The 23,103-nt window shown below is 50.0% G+C and overlaps 1 protein-coding gene across 1 annotated transcript in view; it reads right to left on the reverse strand.

Moving 5' to 3' along the window:
* Positions 1-23,103, reverse strand: part of ATP2C2 (ATPase secretory pathway Ca2+ transporting 2) — a 79,575-nt gene that overhangs the window by 20,975 nt on the left and 35,497 nt on the right. The window contains exons 4-11 of the mRNA XM_068528912.1: positions 19,262-19,351; positions 17,958-17,993; positions 17,792-17,853; positions 13,511-13,619; positions 5,508-5,657; positions 5,353-5,421; positions 4,944-5,019; positions 733-799 (exon numbers count right to left, since the gene is read on the reverse strand). Of these exons, the coding sequence (XP_068385013.1) occupies positions 733-799; positions 4,944-5,019; positions 5,353-5,421; positions 5,508-5,657; positions 13,511-13,619; positions 17,792-17,853; positions 17,958-17,993; positions 19,262-19,351 (659 nt within the window). The remainder of the gene's footprint in view (positions 1-732; positions 800-4,943; positions 5,020-5,352; positions 5,422-5,507; positions 5,658-13,510; positions 13,620-17,791; positions 17,854-17,957; positions 17,994-19,261; positions 19,352-23,103) is intronic.

Below are 23,103 nucleotides of genomic sequence, written 5' to 3' on the forward strand. Positions count from 1 at the left end.
GGGACAATCCCCAGCACCCCGTGTCCCCGAGCAGCCGTGGAAAAGCTGTGCAACTTCACGCCCCTGCATAGAGCCTGCCTTCTCCTGTCTGCCTCTGCTTCTCCACTGGGACCCAGGGTGGGGTGGTCGCTTATGGGCATCACCAGGTCGGGGAAGGGCAGGTTCCCTGGGCTTAAAGTCAAGGCCCCGGTCCCCAGCCCTGCAGTCAGCCGTGTGGCCTCGGCTACAAGTTCTCTGTCCTCTCCTGCAGCCGCCTCCATAAATCAAGGGCCGAGTTCCAAATGTGTAACGAGAACACGCACCCACTGAGCGCTTCACGTGGCTGCAGGCGCCTGCGTAGGGCACGCAGGGCATCCTCACCGCACCCCTCGGAGGGCTGACATCACACCCGTTTACAGAGGAGGAAAAGGAGGACCAGTAAATGAAGACGCTGGGCCGGGGTCGCATGGCTAGCAAGTGGCAAAGGCAGAATCTAAACCCGGGTGGGCTGGCTCTGGAGTCTGCGCTCAGCCAGGAAGACCCAAACCCACGGGCCAGAGGGGCAGGGACTCCGAATCGTCAGACTTTCATTCCTTTTGCAGACATTCGCTGGGCACCCACCTGCCAGACAACGTGCTACGGGGAGACTGTGGCTTAGGGGGAAGGGCTGCATCTGCCCCACGCCACTCCTGCCCCCCAATCTCCCCACCTTCTCTTGTGCACAGAGGAGGGGGGATGGCCCAGCGCCCTTACCTGACCCCGATGGTGAACATGCTGAGGAGGTGCTTCCCTTGCAGCCAGCCCGTGAACATGATCAGGCCTGGGAGGAGATAAAAACATACATGTATGTATGTATACACACACACACACACGCGCGCGCGCGCACACACACACACGCACGAGTATGTCCTCCAAAGGACGAAGGCATTCCAAACTCATTTCCTTAAAGAGTTTCCAGTAATATAGACATAGGACGATTATGAATAACCTCAAACACGTGCCACCTCTCCCCTTTTTCTTTTTAAGAAAGAAACTCCCCTGCCTACGAGAAAGAGGATGGTTTTACTTTTTCAGGAGAGGATCAAGCCAGCTCAAGTAAAAGAAAGAAACAGCCAACCAGTTTACTTGGGGCCGTTGGCAACATTTCTGTATTATTCCACAAGTTCCCACGGGCTGCACGCCCCCAGGACTTGCCCCAAGGTGTCTGCAGTGCTCCCATGACGCACAGATGGGCCGCTGTCTCTTGACTACTTTATCCTGAGTGTTCATGATTAAATACATTCCTTTTTCCATTTTTCTCCTTTGTCAATCGTTGACCCAACGTTTCCTATACGCCGGGCACTGTGCTATGCATGGGACACACAGTCAGTCAGAGATGGACCCTCCAGGCACAGGAGTGGCATGAGTCACGCTGGGACCCGTGAAGATGCTGAGATGTTCTGACAATGGGGAAAAGTTCAGGGGCCGCCAGGCGTGGCCTCGGTTTCCTCACCTGTAAAGTGGGGACAATGACCACGTCATCCTTGAGGACTTGTTTCAGGATGTAAGATGTGACAATGCACTTGGAGTGCTTAGCACGGCTCCTGGCCCACAGTAACACCCAGTCGTGAACTGCTGGGGCCACGGTTACCGGACAGGTGAAGGGAAAAATGTGTGAGGTGAGAGGAGTCGCCTGTTGACACGTCCTGGGAGACTTGCTGAAAAGCATCAGCTTTGTTTTGCAGGGAAAGGGGAGCCGGGGCAAGTTTTCTGCTGGGTAGTAGCGGTGTGCATGTGTGCGTGTGTGTTGGGAGTAGGGGGGTCAGAAGATGTGATTTATTAGGGGCTATTTTCATACTATGTATCTTTCTAATTAATTAATTTATTTATTTATTTTTGGCTGCGTTGGGTCTTCGTTGCGGTGCGGTGGCTTTCATTGAGGTGGCTTCTCTTGTTGCGGAGCACAGGCTCTAGGTGCACGGGCTTCAGTAGCTGTGGCTCGCGGGCTCTAGAGCGCAGGCTCAGTAGTTGTGGCGCACGGGCTTAGTTGCTCCGTGGCACGTGGGATCTTCCCGGACCAGGGCTTCAACCCGTGTCCCCTGCATTGGCAGGCAGATTCTTAACCGCTGCACCACCAGGGAAGTCCCTATTTTCATACTATGATTAGCAACAGGATTCAGTAGTCAAATAAAATCTTAGCTGCAATCCAAATGAACCCAGATGCAAAAGACTGGGGTGGGGAGGGAACTCTATTAAAAATAGGGGCAGGGCCGCACCCACCAGGACCTGCCCCTACCCTGGGGGCCTCCCTGCAGCAGGAGGATGAGCTTGTTCACTGGGGCTCACAAGAGCTGACCGTGCTCATTTCTTCCCAAACCCACGTTCAGTAACTTTGCACTGGTAGCTTGAAATGGGCGGCTGTGAGTATTGACACCATGGAAAGTGGCAAACACCGCTTTCCGCTGGAGCCCGCTGTTCCCCTGAATCTCCTCCTTGGACCCTCTGAGGGTTCAAAATTCCCACTCTGCCAGAGCAATTCTTAAAATATTCATTAAAAAGAAAAAACGTCTGAATGGTGTCACGGGCCTGGCCATGGACATGCTAATTTACTTTCTAATTTAACTTGAGGAATAATGGCTTATACGAGGCAATGGCCTTGCAGGACCTCTGACTTGGATTTTTTTCTTTTTAAAACAAATTTTATCTTGTGGAAAGGCCTGCTAAGAGCATCTATTTGACAATGTGCCTTGAAGCACATCTACTTGGTATTTGCTCTTGGGGCCATTATTACGGCCCAGTCTCCTTCTGGCAACCCCAATGTCTAGAGCAGGTGGTGGAAAGCTTTTCATATAACAGATCAGATAGTAAATAGCTCGGCTTTATGGGCCATATGGTCCGTTACAACTCAACTTGGCCGTTGCAGTGTGCAAGCAGCTATAGATAATACGTGAATGGGTGTGGCCGTGTGCCCATAAAACAGATTTGTGAACACTGAAATTTGAATTTCATATAACTTTAGTGTCATAACATATTCTTCTTCTTTCTATTTTTTTCAGTCATTTAAAAATGTAAAAAAAATTCTTGGCTTGTGAGCCACACAAAAACAGGTGGCAAACCCGATCTGGCCTGGGAGTCACAGTTTCCATCCCCTGCTCCAGAGTGTAAAAGGGTCCTCTGGCCAGCTGGGGCCGCGTGGGCATCCATTCTACCCCAGAAGCCTGATCAATGTAACCCCGAGGATGGCAGGTGAACGGCGATGCAGAGTCACTTTCCCCTCCTGCGTCCATGACAGACATCACTAATCCATCACAGTTCTCTGCCACCAAGCCTGAGCATGGCCTCCAAATCCTCTCACAAGCACAGAGCCAGCCCCCTTAGCTGTGATCAGACTTGGCAGGTGAAGATAAAACCCATTTTCCATAACTGCTCCAGGACAAAATAGGCTGGAGAGGAGGGAAGAGGACATAGAGCTACTTGAAAACAGTAAAACTACTGACTGAGCAAAGTCTGAGTACTAAATCCAAAGTTGACATTTGGAAAGGAGACTGGATACTAGAAGGTTGGGATGGGGTGGCCAGGGAGGAAAGGGTGGGCAGGTCTGTCCCCAACATGATAGAATTGAGAGCTTTGACTTCAGACCATACCCTCTTAACACTTTGCTAAATTTACCACCTCTTACAAGTTGTGAAGGAGTGGGAGATACCTTCCATGCCTTTGAATCTACCCTTTCCTCTGTCTGGAATTCCCAATCTCTTTTTTTTCACTTGGCAAACTCCTACCCATCCTGCAAGACCCAACTTAATGTCACCTCCTCCTGGGAGCCTTCCCAACTCTCCCATGCAAAATTAACTGCTGCCTGCACATTTTGTATTTGTTCAGGTGTCTCTCTCCTATTTCCCTGGGGTCCTTCAAAGGGCAGAAGCTGTGTTTGACTCATCTTGGTGGCCCCAGAACCTATCATAGGGTCTAGCGTGTCATAAGATACTCACTAAATGAATGAATGCATCTAGATGCCCAGAAGCACAACAAAACTGCTGCTAGGAGGGACAGATGTTTCTCCCAAGAACTTTATCGGCTCTGCAGTTTAGCCAGATTCTCTAGTACTTCCTCCCATCACTGCTCGTGCTATGAGCAGTGGTTGGTTGGTTTGTTCCTTTATTCACTCGTTCATTCAACCAACATTTATTGAGAATCTACAGTGGCCCAGGCACTGGTTGATCCTGAAAGCTGGGAACGAAGGACACAGACTCAAAACCAGAGCTGGAGACAGCAGGAAGGAGCAGGTGAAGGGACCAGGGCAGCCCCATGGGGATCTTCAGGAGTAAGACCTGAATTTAGCTCTGCAGCATCCTGTGGATGCTGTTTGATCTGTTGCCAAAGGCCAGGACGCACAAGCCCAGGCACAACCTGCTTAGTAGAATAGAAACATGGCTGGGTGCACCACCAGACTACATTTCCCAGTCTCCTCTGCAGTTAGGTAGGCCATGTGACTTCACTCCAGCCAATCGAGAATAGGCAAAATTGATGACATCACTTCCTGGTCCCTGCCTTAAAAACTTCCCCCCACAAGCCTCCATATTCTCTCTTTCCCTACCTGCTGGCTACATAGAATTATGGCCCACCTCCCAGGACCTGCAGGAAGGCAGAGCAACAATACGGTAGGGGCCTGGGACCCCGAGTCAGTGTTTGGAGGTGAGCTATCCAGGAAAGCCATTTCACCAGGAACATGCCCATGGACTGTGGTGTGGGCAAGAAATAGATTTTGACCATGTTAGGCCATTAAAATGCGGGGACTGCTTGTTACAGCCATTAGCTTGTTCTGATAGAGAAACCTCTTGTTACTGTCCAAGAACCTCTGATCCCAAACCCCAATTCTCACCCAGGTGAGTAGCAGGGTATTTGAGAAACAGCAGTGGGTGCTCAGGACGGCTCCCTCCACACACCCCAACCCCTCTGGGACCCCGTGCAGAAACTGCTTCACCCACCAATTATGCCGAATGAGAAAAGTGTCAATTGCTTCCCCAGTTTGTCCATGCTTTTTTGTAGAGGAGTTTTAGGCGTCTGAAAGGATGAGAACAATGGGTTTGTTAGATGAGATCCCAGCAGTGTCCCCCGGGCTTCTGCCTGGATTTTTTAATGTCTTAGGCTGAGTGATGATTACACAAGGACACATATATAAAAATTCATTGACTGCTACATTTCAGATCTGTGCATGTCACCGTAAGTTATATCTTGACAAAAATCCAAATAAATGTTTTAAAATAAAAATTTTGAAAAGTGTACTCACATTAATCATATCATCCTTATTCCCAAGGAGTAGGCGGGGCTGGTGTCACCAGCTGAGAATCATCTCAAACCCCAGCTTACAAAAACCCAAAGCCCCACTGCCCTCACCTCTTCAGCCTGCATCATCTTAAACACTTCTCCAAACTGGGATCTTTCTCCTGTTCCAATCACGACGCCCTGTGTTTAGGAGAGAGAAGCCTGAGTTCTGAGGCTGAAAGCCTGAAGGTGAGGGAGGCCAGGGTCCCCAGGCACCCGGGGCTTACCTGTCCCTTCCCGTACTGCACCAGGGTCCCCATGAAGACAATGTTGCTCAGGGTGGTGAGGTCGCCCGCGCCCGTCAGCGGGGTGTCCGTCTTACTGCTCGGCTCGGCTTCTCCCGTGAAACTGGACTCATCCACCAGGAGGTCTGTGACCTGGGGGAGCAAAGTGAGAAGGCGTGGCATCCGCTCTCCCATCTGTGAGCTGGTTTTCAAAGCCCAGAATGGTGTCTAGCACCTTAGCGTCATTGCCAACAGACAGCAAACAGGAACATGCTGAAAGCAGGAAGCGAGTATCAGAACACAGCCTCAGATGCCTCCAGGAAACAGAAAAGCTTTGAATGTACGGCCCCTTTCAGAAAGCATAAAGGTCTCGTATCCTATTTTAACATTATTTTAAATTTTAATAAAATATTTTTTAAAAACTTAGGCAATGGTTAAATTAGAACATCCCTTTCAGAGCATCCTGTCTTTCCCCTAACACTCCACATCCCACCCACCTTGGAAGGTCCCGTACAATCTGTGTAGTCTGAGCAGCAGTGAGCCGGGTTATGCAGTGACCACCTAAGGTCATGTCAACACCCAAAACACATACGCGGGCACAGATACGCACACACACCCAGACGTTTCCAGGGTGACACTTCCAGGGTGACACTTCCACCTACCATGCGCCAGGCCCGGCGCGGAACACTTCACAAGGCTTATTTTTAAAATTTATTTTTTATCTTTGGCCACATTGGGTCTTTGTTGCTACGCGCAGGCTTTCTCTAGTTGCAGCGAGCAGGGGCTACTCTTCGTTGTGGTGCGCGGGCTTCTCATTGCGGTGGCTTCTCTTGTTGCGGAGCATGGGCTCTAGGCGCGCGGGCTTCGGTAGCTGCGGCAGGCGGGCTCAGTCGTTGTGGCTCACAAGCTCAGTAGTTGTGGCGCACGGGCCCAGCCGCTCCGCAGCATGTGGGATCTTCCCGGACTAGGGCTCAAACCCGTGTCCCCTGCATTGGCAGGCGGATTCTTAATCACTGTGCCACCAGGGAAGTGCCACACAAGGCTTATCTCTCAATCCTCACAGCCTCCATGAAAGATGCTATTATTTTCTCCTCTCTACATCTGGGGTAACTGAGGCATGGAGTGATTAAGAAATGTGCTCAAGTTGACACAGCTAGTTAGTGGCAGAGCAGAGGTCTGAACCAAGGCGATGGCTCCAGAAACTGCACTCTTAACCACCTTGCAAAACTGACCACAGGCCCAGTAGGTATCATTCAAGAGGTGAGTCTCCTGTGGCCAGAACTGTGCCAGGTACCACGGAGGACATGCAAGGCATCAGGGTGGGCTCTGCCCCTAAGGACCTTCTCATTTAAGCAAAAAAGAGCAACTGAGAGAGAGAAGCCATCTTTCTGCAAACTCACAAGAGACCAGTTAGATCAGTGTTTCTCAAATAGGGGTCTGTGAGTGCTCTATAATTTCCAAATTTTACAATTCAATAACAGTCTTTAAAAAATAGTCACACTGCCACGGGACCCCAGTCCCCAAGGTTGACAGGGGCCACCACTTGCCTAGCAATGCCCATCTCCCCGTCCCCCTTCCTAACAGAACCCCATGGTGCTGGGAGTGATGATGTGCCCCCCAGCGCACCCCCAACCCTGTTTCCCAGCTTCCCTGGCAGCTCACGGTGTCTCCCCGTCTGGACAATGGGATGAATGGTCTTGGGGAAGATCTCTGAAGGTGGCTGGGCTGACAGGCCCTCTTTGCCCTCCCTCACCTTTCTCTTTCTCTCCGCCTGGGCCATCGTTTTCATGGCTGGAGCTCCAGAAGCTCTCTTACAAGCGTTAAAACGATGACCACACCCCAAGAGCGCAGAGTGGGGGGCTGGGAGAAACCCAGGTCCTTCGTTCCATGATGGAGCTGCCTTACTGTCTCTGGACACTCCACTTCTGGGCTCGCATCATGTGAGCGAGGAATACATCCCCGTTCAAGCCTATCTATCTGCCTTAATTGGTTACCACAAACGCAACTACAAACTGATCTAGAGTTTGTGTTTGTGTTTTTTATCCCCAGGACATCAAATGAGCTCGTGGGGCAGCTCCTAACCCACAATGAAAGAAGAAATGGGAGAAGTGAGTCACCCAGCACCACCCGCTGCTGACTCCACAGGCCCCAGGCAGCAGAAACTGGCACATCTCCATGGCAAGCAGAGATTTAATTTCCAAGGCACTGTCTAATGGGACATGATAATAACACGAATAAGTTGTAACTTACTTACCTTGAAGCACAAGGAATTTGTACCTAACCTGATGTTTGTTAGATTTAAGTAACACTGTAATAAAAATAATAGACAACACTGGAAGGGAACCCCTCCACTAGCTGAGTTTGAGAGACGTAGTTAGAACAGCCTGCTGTCCTAATCAGATCTAATCTGCCGCAGAAGGTTTGGGAAACAAGAGGGTGGAGTGTCTGGTGTGGGGAAGATGAGCTGGAGAGCTTCCTGGAGGGTCTGGGACGTGAAACAGGCCTTGAAGGATGAGCAGACATTTGGTGGGAGAATCAGGCAGGTCTTTAGGGATGGAAAAGAAGGCAGGTTGGAGAACTGCTGGTGGGTGAACTGAGTAATAACAAGCTTCATCAGAGCAGTGGAGAGATGCGGGGAGGTAAAGAAAAGACCGCTCATTTCCCAGCAACCCACCAGCACTAAAAGGACAGAAACCCAGCGCGCTGAGCACTGGTGCCAATTCACCCCCTCTGGGGACAGGTTCTTGGGAGTAGACAGAGGTGGGCACTGTCCCAGGTGCTGAAGCCACAGTGGGAAGGAGAGCTGGCCCTGCTCTCCAGGGGCACTGATTGGAAGAGGCCACAGGCAAAGAGACAGGAGGTTTGGTCCACCTGGGGACCCGTGTGGGGACCAGCATGACTGAAGCAAGGATGTATGGAAGGTGTGGTTGGAACCCAACTGTGTTTGGCATTGGTTAAGAAATTTGTATAATTACCTTGTAAGGAATGAGGAGCCATGAAAAGTCTTGAGCAGAGAAGGATGGACATGGGGGAGATATAAAAAAACGATGTTAGACGTTGGAAGAGGCAGGCCAGTTGCATTGGGAGGGGAAGCATACAGTCCAAGGAATAAAGGCCAAGTGAAGCACAGCAGGGCTCTCAACGAGGGGGCGGGAGTGGGCATGGACAGAAGAGCCAGACAGAAAGAACAAGGAGACAACGGGCAGCAAGTGGAACTAAGCAGACAGGTTTATTTGTTCTGTTTTTAATTCCAGTCTTTACACTTGTACAAGACTATCTGAATGCTAACTGCATGCCCAAGAGCCCCCCTGTACCTCCATTCTGGTTTCCCAGTGGACCCACGAGGGCTAGAGACTTCTTAAAGTTATTTTTTTTTAAAATCATATTTGCATATCTGTGATTTGGGAAGCTTTAGTTTTTCCGTTTATACAATGGATGAGTGAGTTGTTAGAACATCATTTTCCCACTTGTGTCTTGGGGAACCCTCTTTCACAGGGAGTTAATTGGTGCGCTATGGAGAAAGGGTTCCATGGTGAAAGACATTTTGGGAAACATGGAGTTAAGGCCAGTGAACTGGTTCTCCTTAGTGCAGGACTTTTCAGGGCCTTTACTATGCAAATAGGTGCTGAGACTCTCCAAATGGGGGAGATATGTGGATCATCTTGTGGGGTAAGTTTTGGGAGACACTGGGCTGGAAGATCGCCAAGTCTCTTCTAGTTCCAACCCTAACCCCTCCGAACACACAGAGAACCGCATAAGCAGAACTCATTTTAACCATCGGTTTCTGCTGGTTAAAGAAAGACCAATTAGAATATAACCTGCTCGCCCAGTTTCTCAATTGGTCAAGTCAACAAGACTTTAGTAGATGCCTACTATACACCCAAAGAATTTTAAGTCAGACTCTATTCCAAGAACTTTGGAATTCAAGTTCTTGAAACAAACAGAGGGTGATTAAGTGCTAAATAGGATGGTGCTAAGTTAGAGAACAAGAGAAACTCAGAGAAGAAATACTGCTGTTGATGGTATGCTAATGCTAATAAACGTTTGCTGAGTGCTTGTATTTTCTCATGCAACATTCACAATTATCCCATGGAAAAGATGCTGCTCTGATCCCACTTTACAGATGAGAAAACTGAGGCTCTGAGAGCTTAAGAAACTTGCCCAAGGTCCCAAAGGCTAGGTTGTGTCAGAGATGAATTCTAGTGCATTTTCTTAGCTCAGGCTTCCGTTCTCTCAGCAGAGTTAGGGATGGGGCAGTGGGGCAGGCCAGGCTGTGAAGAGTCAGAGGGCGGAGTTTAGTCTTGAGCCACGTGGCGTGGGGGCCACTGTAGCTTCCAGGGCAGTAGGAGGCCCATGAACACAGAGCCTGGGGAGAGGACCCTATGAGGGGATGCTGGATGGATAAGATGGGGGGAGGTTCCAGCTGGAGTGACAGCAGCGGTTGCCCAAGCACGAGGATCTTTCACAGAAAGAACCCCATTAATTGGCAACACATTAGAACCTGAGGAAACAGACCTCAGCCAGCTGATCAAGGTCAACACCAGCAGTGATGGGCCATGGTGACAGCATGCACCCTTGATGGGACATGAAGAGAAGGCCCCGGTATCTCTAGGGTCTTCTTCCCCCAAACCCAAGTCTAAGCATGAAAAAAGCCTAATCAGACAAGTCCCGATTGAGGCACATTCTACAAAATACCTGACCAGCCCTCCTCAAAACTGTCAAGGTCATCAAAAACAAGGCAAGTCTGAGCAACTGTCACAGCCCAGAGGAGCCTAAAGAGACATGATGATTAAATGTAACATGGGACCCTGGAACAACAACAAAAAAAGGGCATTAGGGAAAAACTAAGGCAATCTGGTAAAAGTATGGACCTTAGTTAATAATAACTTGCCTCGATTGGTTCATTAATTGTAACAAAGGTACCCTACTAATTTATGATGTTGACATTAGAGGAAAGGGTGCGGGATCTATGGGAATCCTCTCAACTATCTTCTCAATTTTTCTGTAAATCTAAAATGGCTCTAAAAAATAGTCTGTTTTTCTTAAAAAGAGGAAAGGAAGAGAGAGATGAGACAAAGGTGCCTCTCTGAAGGCAGATGGCCAGAGAAGCAGGAAGAATGGGGCGCGGGGCTGGGAAGGGAAGAGGACGCAGGTGCGGAGGTGGGTGTGGGTTTGGATGTATTGGAATGGAGGTGGGCAACCTGTCCATCTGTCCATCCATCTCCTACGAGGGGCCAGGCATTCTTCTGGGCCCTGGGAATCCAGCAGGGCCGAGACAGACAAACTCCCTGCCTTTGTGGAGGGACTGGCAATAAACATGAAAGCAAACAGACATTGGAAAGAACAGCAGGTACGCAGGGCGGGGGGGCGGGGTGATGCCTCAGGAGAGGGGTCAGGGGAGGCCAATGAGAAGGGGACAGTGAGCTGAGACCTCAGGAATGAGAAGGGCTAAGTCATGCTGGTGGAGAGTGGGTTCTGGCGGCAGAAATGGCCCTCCTGCATGAAGACGCACTGCGGGCAGTTGAAAGCATCAATGCGCCTGGCTTCTAAGTCAGGGCTGGGCATAATGCTTGGGCCTCCTCTGCCTAGAACAGCTGATTCATGTCCATTCCAGGACGGCTCAAAAGCCACTGCCTCCAGGAAGCCCTCTGTGACTGCGTTGGGCCAGGCAAGTCTGTCCTGTTTGGGAAACCCAGAGTTCCCGGTGCTTTTCCCTCGAGCCCTTGCAGCAATCATTACCTGTCATGAGTAGATGTGGTTTGTCTGTCACTCTGGGCAATAAACCCATGAGCACAGAGATCTCGTCTGTTTTCTCCACTGCCTCCTCAGCACCCAGCACAGTTCCTGGCACACAGTAGGTGCTCAAGAAATATTTGTTAACTGAATGAGTGATGAGGATATGGGGAGGGGTGCCCTGAGGCAGGGAGGGAGGGCAGAGAGGCTTAGAGGAGGGCTTTGAGTGTGCTGGGCTGAATAATAGCCCCCGACCACCCGATCCCCCAGACACCCAAGTCCTAATCCTTGGAACGTGTGAAAGTGTTACCTTAATGGCAAAAGAGCCTTTGCAGATGTGACTGAATTAATGACCTTGCGATGCAGAGATTACCCTGGATGATCCTGATAGGGCCTAAATGTCATCACAAGGGTCCTTGTAAGAGGAGGATCAGAGAAGTGTCTGAGAGAAGGAAATACAAAGACAGAAGCAGCGGTTGGAGCAATTTGAGGCCACAAGCCGAGGAATGCGGGCGGCCTCTGGAGGCTGAAAAATGCAAGGGAACCAATTAATAGCTTAATTGGTTAATTGGAACCAATTAAGAGCTTAATAGCGGATGAGAATATTCCACTGTGAGTAAACAAAGCTACTGATTGTTCAGTGGAGTTGCAAAAGGACAAAAAAGGAAATGTGTCGAGTGTTGGCGGCTGGAAGCCTTGAAAAAAGTCCTCGTGGTGGCAACGACCAGGTACAATTTAATTTGACAGAAGCAGGGCAGGAAGAAAACCAGCTGAAGTAGGAAAGGAGTCATTTGGGGTTTAAAAAATTGTTTCAAAGAACTGTTGTAGAGCCTGGTACTGATCAACAGTAAAATCAATTGCGGATATTTGTGACTTTGTCCCCCCATCAGGTGCTGCACAAGCAGGCAGCAGGTCTTAGCGTTTCAGCTTCAGGAGAACCCCACGAGGTGGGAATAAACATTAACCGCTTTGATAGATGAGGAAACCGAGGCAAAGAGAGGGTAAGCAACTTGCTCCAGGTCACACAGCTTATGAATGACAGGATCCGGCTAATGCCCAGCCCCAGGGCACTAACCATTAGGCAGCACTGCCTGTCTGTAGAGCCTGTAGTATATGTGTATCCTCCCTATCGGCAGGTGGACTCCCCACCCCGTACCTGGGGACTCCCTCACATTGTGGGGCAGAGCCCACCCCTAGGGGAGGCGTGGACAACGTCACATTGGCTTCCCCAGCCTTCCCGCAGGTGGGGCTTGGCCACTGGACAATGGTTCCTCTAATGGGACCCACCTGCCCTGGATGTGGAGTCGGAGGCCGGATGCTGGCAGGGGGAGAAGCGGACGGGGAGGAATCCACTCTGGTGCGGGGCACCTCCTGCTCACCCTGCCCCACCCTGCTCACCCTTGTTCCTGCCCTGCCTGGAGATCTGAAAGCCAGGGGCAGAGGGCCTTGAAAGCCTGGGTGCCCTCTGGCCCGTGCCTCTACTTCAAAGTCCGGCTCAGGATGCTGTAAACACAGCTCCCAGGGGTTAGCTCCCAGCCTCTTTGCCTCTCTCCATCCCCCCACTCCAGGCCACCCTTCAAACAGCCTGCTATCGATCCTGAGAACATGTCCTCCTTAATAAATAAATCAGGCTGATAACCTGGGCTTAACCCTTTATCGCTAAAAGCTTTGAACAATTCTTAAGAATTCCCGGGATCATAAAATAGATTACTCCCATCAACGGATCCCTCTGAACTTGATTTAACCTTTTCTCGAGAATCAAATTTATCTCGGAGAGCCTCTGGAAATGTTCTGTGAAGCTGTGACACCCTGAGACCCACAAAGCTTGGGGACAGAGCTTGCCCCACACCCGATGTCCCCAGCTGCGCTCTTCTAAAAGCTTGCGCTACTGTTTATGGCTGTACTGGCTGTTCCCATCCTCGTGATTAAGCAGTCAGACGGCGTTTCTCTCTGACATCAGTGTGGCCGTTTCTAGAAGCAACTTTTCCCTCATTCCTCAGCCCCACCCTGGTTTAATTTGCCACTGCAGTTTGCTATAAACTAGAAAAGTCACATAACCGCAATTTGTTAGGCTTATACTTAAATGAGAATAAATAATTTGTGAAATGCCATTGGAGGAGCTTTGCGCTTAAAATTAGCTTGCTTGCTAACTTCCTGTTTGTGTGCACACATGCCTGTGTCTGTGCACACGTGTGCACGAGACAGAGAGAACGCCTGCCTCCGAGAAGCTAAGTGTCTGCATGGCCCCTGGACCAGGGTCTGGGGCCCCTCACCTCTGTGAGACGGATGTCAGCAGGGATCCGGTCTCCGATGGAGAGAGACACGATGTCTCCAGGCACCAGGTCTCGAGCAAGAAGATGCTGGAGCTTCCCTTCTCTTATGCTGCGTTTGAAATGGGAAACAGCAAAAGCACCCATGTTGACATCTCATTTCTAGGCACGTTGATAAACCTGAGCAAAGATTACAGAAACATACTTTCTCTTTCCCTTATGGACAAACCCTTGTGCCTTTACGGTTTTATTAGTTTTTAAATTCACCTATCCTAAAAGACTTTTGGGAAAGTGTATGGCTTCTAGGAGACCCTGAGCCTCACTTGAAAAGTGGGGTGACTACTGTTCTGTCTGCCTGGAAACAAGGCTGGGCCACACGGCCTCCAGAAACTTCTGCTGATCTAGGGAAGCGATTCCTTAATGAAGCTGGCAGCTAGCGGCACTTCTATCCTCAGAGGACACAGCACTCTGGTGTGCAGAGCCTGGCTCGGGACCTCAGGGACGGCAGAGGCTTGTCAAAGCTGGGAGGAGCATCTTAAGTGCTCGAGAAGCTGGGGACACCCCCTCCCACAGGGCCTGGACCGTTCCTCACGGCCATCTGACGTCTGCCGTTAGACACGGATGTGCTTCTGTGCACGGGCTCCCACTGGAATCCCACCACACACTGCCCCTTGCCCGACACGGCAGGAGCCTCCCAGACGGACCTGTGCCCACCCCCCCGACCTCCTTCAATTCATCCTGTATGTGGCAACCAGAGAGCTCTTAAAGCACAAAATCGGATCACAACTTCCTCCTACTCCAACCCTCTCCAGTGACCTTGGAGTCAAACCCAGCGGCCCTGCCTCCTGCCACCCCCCTCCCCCCGCCGCCGCCCCGCCCCGCCCCGCCCTGCCCCCGAACGCACCCAACTCCTTCTAGTCTCAAGGTCTTTGCTGACCTTGAATGCTGGAGCAGACATTCCCCTCTTCCTTGTTAACAGAATTCAATCTTATTCAGGTACTGCCCTTCTCCCCACAGCCCAGTGCTCTAGCGGGTGGGTCCTGAGTGGCTGAGACCATCAGGGTGATCCCAGCACCTGCCATGACCGGCATAGGGACAGGCATGATCTACAACACTGGCCTAAGAGACAGGATTGGATATTTGCTGGGGGCTTGAGAGAAAGTTTTTTTCACTCTGTACACACACAAACACACACACACACACACAGATGGCCTCTTCTTCTGTTGGACCTTTTTATACCTGGCTGTGATGCCCGGAGCTGTGGCAGCCATTTTGGGATCATGAGGGAAGTTGGCCCAAGAACAAAGATAACAAGCTGAGGATGGCAGAGTAAAGAAATAAAAGGCACCAGGTCCTTGGTGCCATCTTGAATTAACTAACCCCACTGTCCCCCCCCCCACCTCAGATCCCTTACCGTAAGACAACACAATTTCCTTGTGGTTTGCACAGCTGAATTTTCTGGGTTTTGTATCCAAGAGCACCTATCAGATATACATCTGCTCTTCCCTCAGCTCTTCCCATGGCTGGCTCCTGCTGTTTCTCAGGCCTCAACCTAAAGGTCAGCTCCTCCTTAAATGTCAGATCAGGGTGGCCTGCCAGCCAGCTATTTAAGGTCGTTCCCACACCTCCCCTGGTCACTACCGCATCTCCGTGAGGTTCTCTTTCTTTTTTTTTTTTTTTTTTAAAGAAATTCACGTTCTTTTATTTATTTATTTATGACTGTGTTGAGTCTTCGTTTCTGTGCGAGGGCTTTCTCTAGTTGCGGCAAGCGGGGACCACTCTTCATCGCGGTGCGCAGGCCTCTCACCATCGCGGCCTCTCTTGTTGCGGAGCACAGGCTCCAGACGCGCAGGCTCAGTAATTGTGGCTCACGGGCCCAGTTGCTCCGTGGCATGTGGGATCTTCCCAGACCAGGGCTCGAACCCGCGTCCCCTGCATTGGCAGGCAGACTCTCAACCACTGCGCCACCAGGGAAGCCCGGGGTTCTCTTTCTTTTAATTTTTGTGTGGCTTTGGGTTTCAGAGGGTCTTTTTGGCTTTAATGCACCTGCCACATTCCAAAATCATCTCATCCTTCACTTCATCATCTGCCTCCCCTGTTAGAAACGTGAGCGCCCCAAAGGCCAGGGCCTTCCCATCGCTTCGCCTGGAACAATGTCTCCCTGCACACAGTAGGTGCTTAGTAAGTATTTAGTGAATGCATAAAGGATGGAGGTAATGCAGGAAGGGTCTGCAGGGCAGATGCTGTTCCCGACTTGTGACACGGGTCTCAGGGACTCGGGGAGTGAGGCTGTGTCCCTTCAGTGCTCTTTCAACTCTACCAGTCTGTCCGTCTCCGCTGCTCTTGCAAAAAAAATTATCTTTCAGAAGTGACTTCCAGGGACATCAATAATGCATACTATTCACCCAAAAGGCCAAGACTTGATATTTAAACTTAAGATCAGCTCATCAAGCTACTTAAATCATAGATGCTTCCGTCTGCTTATAGGATTACGTCACACATCACACGTCTGGATTTCTGACAGCCTTGTTCATCCAATCGTTAGGCCCAGACGTTTTTACCGCCCCCCGATGAACCTTCTAGAATTGACTCATCCTCTCTCATGCTTTCACATCGTGCTCTTTTGGTCTCTATCTTGTTACTCATTATTCTCTGCCTGTTCTCACACACACATGCACACACTCTTTGCTTGCTGTTTCCATGAGAGGTGGAACTCTGTCTCACTAGATCTTTCTATCCCCCAGCCCTATGCTCCATTTTGCCAAATACACGTTAAGGTTCTTTCCCCCAAATTATCCTTCGGGTAATAGAGAGTTACTGTATGTTTAAATCCTTCCAAAGTACCTCAGATCACAAGATACTTTCAGTTACTTTCTTTTGAGCAACAACGTCTATTTGGGAAAGACACGTGACTTTAAAACAACCTCAACTGATGCTAGCAGGGGTAAGGGAGAAGACCTGGGCCTTTTCCGAAGAGAGTTTCATTTTTACAGGGAAAATAACATAGGGATTACTGATACACTAAAAAATTAAATGGACAAAAAAAAATCAAGCCTAAAACATTCTCCCGGGGCTTCCCTGGTGGCTCAGGGGTTAAGAACCTGCCTGCCAAGGCAGGGGACACGGGTTCGAGCCCTGGTCCGGGAAGATCCCACATGCCGTGGAGCAACTAAGCCCGTGCGCCACAACTTCTGAGCCTGCGCTCTAGAGTCCACAAGCCAGAACTACTGAGCCTGCACGCCTCAACTACTGAGCCTGCGTGCCTAGAGCCCGTGCTCTGCAACAAGACACCGCAATGAGAAGCCCATGCACCACAACGAAGAGTAGCCCCCACTCGCCGCAACTAGAGAAAGCCCACGTGCAGCAACGAAGACCCAACGCAGCCAAAAATAAATAAATTAAATAAATAAATTAAAAAACAAACAAACAAACAAACCTCCTCCCTTCTGCCTCTGTGGCCCCCTTTACCCACGGCGGCAGCCCCTGCACATCCTCTACGCTGAGCTGTCCGACACTGCAACCACTACCCTGTGAGGCTATGTGAACTCAAGTTAAATAAAATGAAGACTTCAGTTCCTCAGGTGAAGTCCTCAGTAGCCATATGGGACTAGTGGTGCCGTCCCGGGCAGCACACATGATAGAACATTCCAGAAAGTCCTATGGCACAGCACTGCGCTAAGCACACAGGCCCAGGAGGAATGGGGAGACATTGTCGTCTTTCTTTTTTCCTTTTTAAATGTCTTTGGGGAGGGCTGTGTGATACCCAAATGGCAAAGCTGGAATGTCCAGGCAGGAAAGAGGCTGGCGGGCAGCTGAGCAAATGGCCGGAGTTCATTACTGAGTTGTCTACCCCCTTCAGACAGAGTTCTGATGCCTCAGCTTGTTCAAGCCCCGCCTCTCAGCCTCTTCCGAGACCCCCTTTGAGAATCCAGTGAAAATTCCGAATGCCTCCCTAGGAAAAACGCACACAGTTTTGCACACTTTATCATAGATTTTGTGGGCCACCCTCTCCCCAAAGCCATTCCCGTCACCCGTGGCCCCCAGGCTGGGCACCCTGATTACACACCAGTGACAGAGTGGAGGCCCAGAGAAGTTGAATGACACACCCAAGGACATGTAGCAATCGGCTGGCAGGGCAGAGACCAGGTTTCCTAACCCCCAGTAAGACATGCTTCTCCCATATCACATTACAAAGGATATAAATATTGCCAAACTTTTGTCAAACTCACCAGCCCACTGGCTCCTCTGATGAACCAAAAAGTCCCAGGGGGGTCTCTGACTTACCAGTTACATTCGGGAGGTACCAGCTTGGTCAGCTCTTCCAGAGATTTTTCCGACCTGTACTCCTGGCAGGAAGCATGTGAAACATGGTGTTTAAGAGGGAGGCCTCCACAAAGCTCCCATCAGCCCGGGTGACCCCGCCCAGGACCTCAGGACACACATTACACACCTGGATGAAGGCGACGGTGACCACGATCAGCACGGCCTAGGGGGCAAACGGGAGGGGACCTTAACACCCAGCTGCCCAACGAGCAGGTGATCGAGCCCAGGGGAGGCAAGGAGAGGGCATCGTCTTGCAAAATATTATTTCCTTTCTTCTTGCAAAATAAGAGCACTGTGCAGAAATTTAGAAAGCAGACGAGCCAGAAAAGCACATCCAACTCTGCCACCTAGAGGTTCACATCTGGGGGTTATCCTTCTAGATTTTTCAGCATAGATACACTTACAACACAGGATCATCTAGTACAGAGATAATCGTTTATATCTCAACAGCAGCTAATAAACATCAGTCCACATCAGAAGATGCGGACCTAGCCTCAGGCTTTCGAACAGAAGCATCGAATTCCACTGCACGGAAGGAATCTGGTTTTGTATTTTAAAAGACGGCACTTGACAGATAGAAGGAAGCAGGAACGAAAGTCATCAAAATGTGTTCAGAGCCACATTTAAAAGGTCACATACTGTATGAGTCCATTTATAGGAACTACCCAGAATAGGTAAATCCGTGGGGACAGAAAGCGATGGTGGTTTCAAGGGGCTGGTGGTGGTGGGTGGGGAAGGAGAGAGTCTGTGTAATGGGAACGGGGTATCTTTTAGGGTGAGGAAAACATTTTGGAACTAGATAGAGGTGGTGGTGGCACAACATTGTGAATATAGTAAATGTCCCTGAATTATTCACTTTAAAACGGCTAATTTTTTAAATTAAAAAAAACATTTTTTTAAAAGGTGCCCAACGGTTCTCTCTGTGTAATGATTACGAACAATGATTCTTGTTTTGTTTTGTTTTCGTTTTTTTGGACGCACCACACGGCATGTGGGATCTTAGTTCCCTGACCAAGGATCGAACCCACGCCCCCTGTAGCGGAAGCGCAGAGTCTTAACCGGTGGACCGCCGGGGAAGTCCCCGAGCAATCATTCTTTGTACTGCGCACACAGCCAGGATCCAGCAATTCCACCCAGGGGTCACAGGGGAGGAGTTCATTACAACATTGATCCCGACGGCAAAGAACTAGAAGCCACCAGCATAACCACCAAGAGAGCGACGGCCAAGGAACCAGGACACCCCACTTGGGGGTAGAGAAGGATGTGGATTTCCTGTCCTTTCTTTCTGTTGTGTTTTCTTCTTCTAAAAAAATCTACTGCCAAACTCTTTTTTCCTTGCATAACAAAGCCAAGCACAGACGCAGCAAGCCCCTCGGCAGCCGGGCAGCTGGGTCTGGGATCGGGGCACTGCCCCCCACGGGGTGCACTCACCATGGCGATGCTGAGGGCATCCTCGTAATTCTTCGTCAGGACGCTCACCAAGGCAGAGGCCAGAAGCAGCAGGATCAGGGGGTTCTTAAACTGAAAAATGAACACAGGGCAGGGGGATCTTTTCTAGGCTCACAGAGATCAGAGATTGGGCTTTCTCCCGTGTAGCAATGTCAGCTCTACACTCACAGCTCGCTTCCAGGCCAACCCGACAGTGATCCGAGGGCTAGGAGAGGAGGACCACCAACACGCGACGGTTCTCCTCCGCCTGAAGACCCACCACTGCAGCTTCACTGACATCGGCTTCCTGGGGTCATCCTGACACTGTCCCTGTCAAGACGCCAGCCCTGGCCCTGCCTTTGAGTTCTTGGTCTTGCTTTGCCACATCTCCACGATGCTCCAGGTCAGAATCTTCCCCTCTGGTGGGATGCCAGCCCTGGTCCAGCATGGCCAAGGGGTCCCCTCTCACCACACCAGTCCTGCAATCCTGTGTGTCCCGATCACAACAACCCACTCTTGTAACTGCCTCTGGGAGCTCCAGTGATGTCCCTCCTGAGAAAAGGTGTTCCAGAAACTTCCCAAAGGATTTTTACTTTATTATTTTATGTACAGTGGTCTTCTCTTATCTGTGGTTTTGCTTTCCACAGTCTCAGTGACCTGCGGTCAACTGTGGTCCCAAGATATTAAATGGAAAATTCCAGAAATAAATAATTCGTAAGTTTAAAATTCTGTGCCATTCTGCGTAGCATAATGAAGTCTGTGCTATCCCATTCCATCCTGCCTGGGATCCCCAACCAAACACATCCTCTGCTCCTGGCATCCAACCACTGACACCCTCGTGGCTCAATGATCTAGGATAACATGAAGCAGATAAGCCTCCTTCTATGTCACAATGCCTGCGTCACTCCCGTCACTTCAGCTCTTCACGTAGGCATTGTACCGTCTCACATCATCACAAGAAAAAGAAAGGTGAGTACAGTATGATGAGATATTTTGAGAGAGAGATTAATTCACATGGCTTTGATTACAGTATATTGTTATAATGGTTCTATTTTATTATTACTGCTGTTAATCTTTTACTGTGCCTAATTTATTAATTAAACTGTATCATAGATATGTATGTACAGGAAAAAACAGAGTATATATAGGGTTTGGTACTATCAACTGTTTCAGGCATCCTTTGGGGTCTTGGCATGTATCCCCCACAGGTAAGGGGGGACTACTGTATCTGTGTCATTTCACACATACATTTCAATTGTTACAGACAAGTGAAAGGAAGCATAAACACAAACATATAAAAACAGGATCGGAGAGAGTAGACCAAAGATCAGGATCAGGGTGGGAGTCAAAATATCAATAAGCAAATCATGGTGGTTTAAATTGGGGCTGTACCTTTGGCTCTGAGCTTCCCAGCAGCAAAGGCAAAAAGGGAAATGTGATCAGATGTGTGATTCGTACTGCTGACGGAAAGAAGCACATCAGCATCATGCCAGTGTGGTACATGAAGGGATTTAATGCCTCTCACCCAAGAACTGCTGTGCTTTAACTCCTCTGAATGAGGGACAGGGCACTTTGCGGTCAGCTCACGGGCCACCTGGTGTTATGGTGTTAGCCACCGCATCTACTGTGAATCTCCTCAAGACTGAGCAACTCAAATGTATTTCACCTTCTTAGCTACAATTTTTCTGCAACTGTATCAAATTATTTGTCTCTATTCTCTGCTAGAATGTAATCTTCCTAAGCACACAGGCCATACCTATCCTGGGGTCCCCAATCCTTCCAGGACCCAGAAGGGGGTCTGAGCACATGGGGAGGCAGGCAAGAGCTCAGGAATCTGATAGAATTCCAGCTCTGTCTCCACCATGACCTCACTGACAGACCTCGAGCAAGCCTCTGACTTCTCCAGCCTCTCTCTCTCTCTCTCGGCTGATGGGAGGACTAAAGGGCATAAGGAGGGTAGAGTGACCTGCCCAGTGGGTGGCACACAGTAGGTGCTCAGTACATGGGAGCCAGAAGGACCAAGACTGATTACAAAAGGCACTGGATAAACACTAGTCAAAGGCAGGAATCGTGGCTGCCTGAGCTCCAGAAAACGGTCCCTCTTATCAGGGCTCTTGATCCAATAGCTGGCCCTCAGGGAAGCTTTCCCATCGGTCCTCGCCAGGGCTGGGCTGGGCTGGGGTAGGGGGGGTCATCACACGTTCAGAGAGAACCACACCTCAAAGCCAGCTTGCCTGGGAGCCCCGGTGCTCCGGTCTGAGACACAGTGGTAGGAGTCAACCCCGGGAGACCCGTGAAAGAGCTTCCCACAAAAACCTGAAACCCGCATCAAAGTTTCTGAGATGGACCTTATTCAATTAGCTACAGGCTTCTTCCCAAGGGTGATGTCTTCAACATGTAAATAAACTATCCATCCATTTTATGGATCTCATAAGCCATTCCATGGGCACGAGTTCACAGATTAGGAAAAGGGATTAGATTTAAAGGGCACGCCATCGAAAAGCAAAGGGTGGGCTTTGTTTAGATCCCCGAGTCTAACAAGTCAACTGTGAAGGGGTGCCTTTGAGGCATATGGGGAAAACCAGCTCTGGACCAGGCATGTGAATGAAGTGCTCATGGTCTTAGTGGGATAATAGTATTGTTGTTATGGTTAAAAACAAACAAACAAACAAACAGACAGTCTTCCCTGGCGGTCCAGTGGTTGGGGCTCTGAGCTTCCACTGCAGGGGGCATGGGTTCGATCCCTGGTCGGGGAGCTAAGATCCTGCGTGCTGCGCAGGGCGGCCAAAGATAAATAAATAAAGGCTTCCCTGGTGGCGCAGTGGTTGAGAGTCCGCCTGCCGATGCAGGGGATACGGGTTCGAGCCCGGGTCTGGGAGGATCCCACGTGCCGCGGAGCAACTAGGCCCGTGAGCCACAACTACTGAGCCTGCGCGTCTGGAGCCTGTGCTCCGCAACAAGAGAGGCCGCGATAGTGAGAGGCCCGCGCACCGTGATGAAGAGTGGCCCTCGCTTACCGCAACTAGAGAAAGCCCTTGCACAGAAACGAAGACCCAACACAGCCAAAAATAAATAAATAAATTTATAAAAAAATATATATATATTAAAAAATAAATAAATAAATAAATAAAAAATAAAATAGAGAGAGAGAGAAAGAACAATGTCCTCCAGGGCAGACATACACACCAAAGTATAGATGGTAAAATGATTCAGTATCTAGAATTTGCTTTAAAATGCTGCAGCGAAAAAAGGGGGATAAAAAATGGGGCAAAATGGGTTGATAATTAGTAAAGCTAGATGGTGGATATATGGGGTTTATTATCTTATTCTCCCTCTTAATGGATATTTTTGAAATATTCCCTAATAAAAGGTTTTGGTCAGAGGAGTTCCAGTTTTGGTCCTGAGAGCTCCTGGAAGCACTGAGATGGGGGTAAGGGGATTGGGGGCAGTTTGCGGAGGGAAGTGGCTGCCGAGAGTCCTTGGGCTGGGCTCAGAGCTGCCCAGCAGAGCTCACAGCCATGGCCAAGCACCAACACCCCATAGAGGGACACGCCCTTTCCGCGGAAGTCCAGGGAGGATGAAGGGCCAGATAAAAGGGCAGGCCAGCTAAGAGTATATCAGTGTCCTGGGGATGCGGTGATAAATGACAACTTGGGGGGCGGCTTAAATCAAGAGACTTATTCTCTCACAGTGCTGGAGGCCGGAAGTCCAGAAGCAAGGTGTCGGCAGGGCCGTGCTCTCTCTGGAGGCCCGAGGGCCTCCTAGGGGAGAACCGTTTCCTGACTCTTCCAGCTCCTGGTATTGCCGGCACTGCTTGGCTTGTAGACACATCTCTCCACCTCTGC

Source organism: Eschrichtius robustus, chromosome 19, assembly GCF_028021215.1.
Source record: "Eschrichtius robustus isolate mEscRob2 chromosome 19, mEscRob2.pri, whole genome shotgun sequence".
In the NCBI taxonomy this organism is placed as follows: domain Eukaryota; kingdom Metazoa; phylum Chordata; class Mammalia; order Artiodactyla; family Eschrichtiidae; genus Eschrichtius; species Eschrichtius robustus.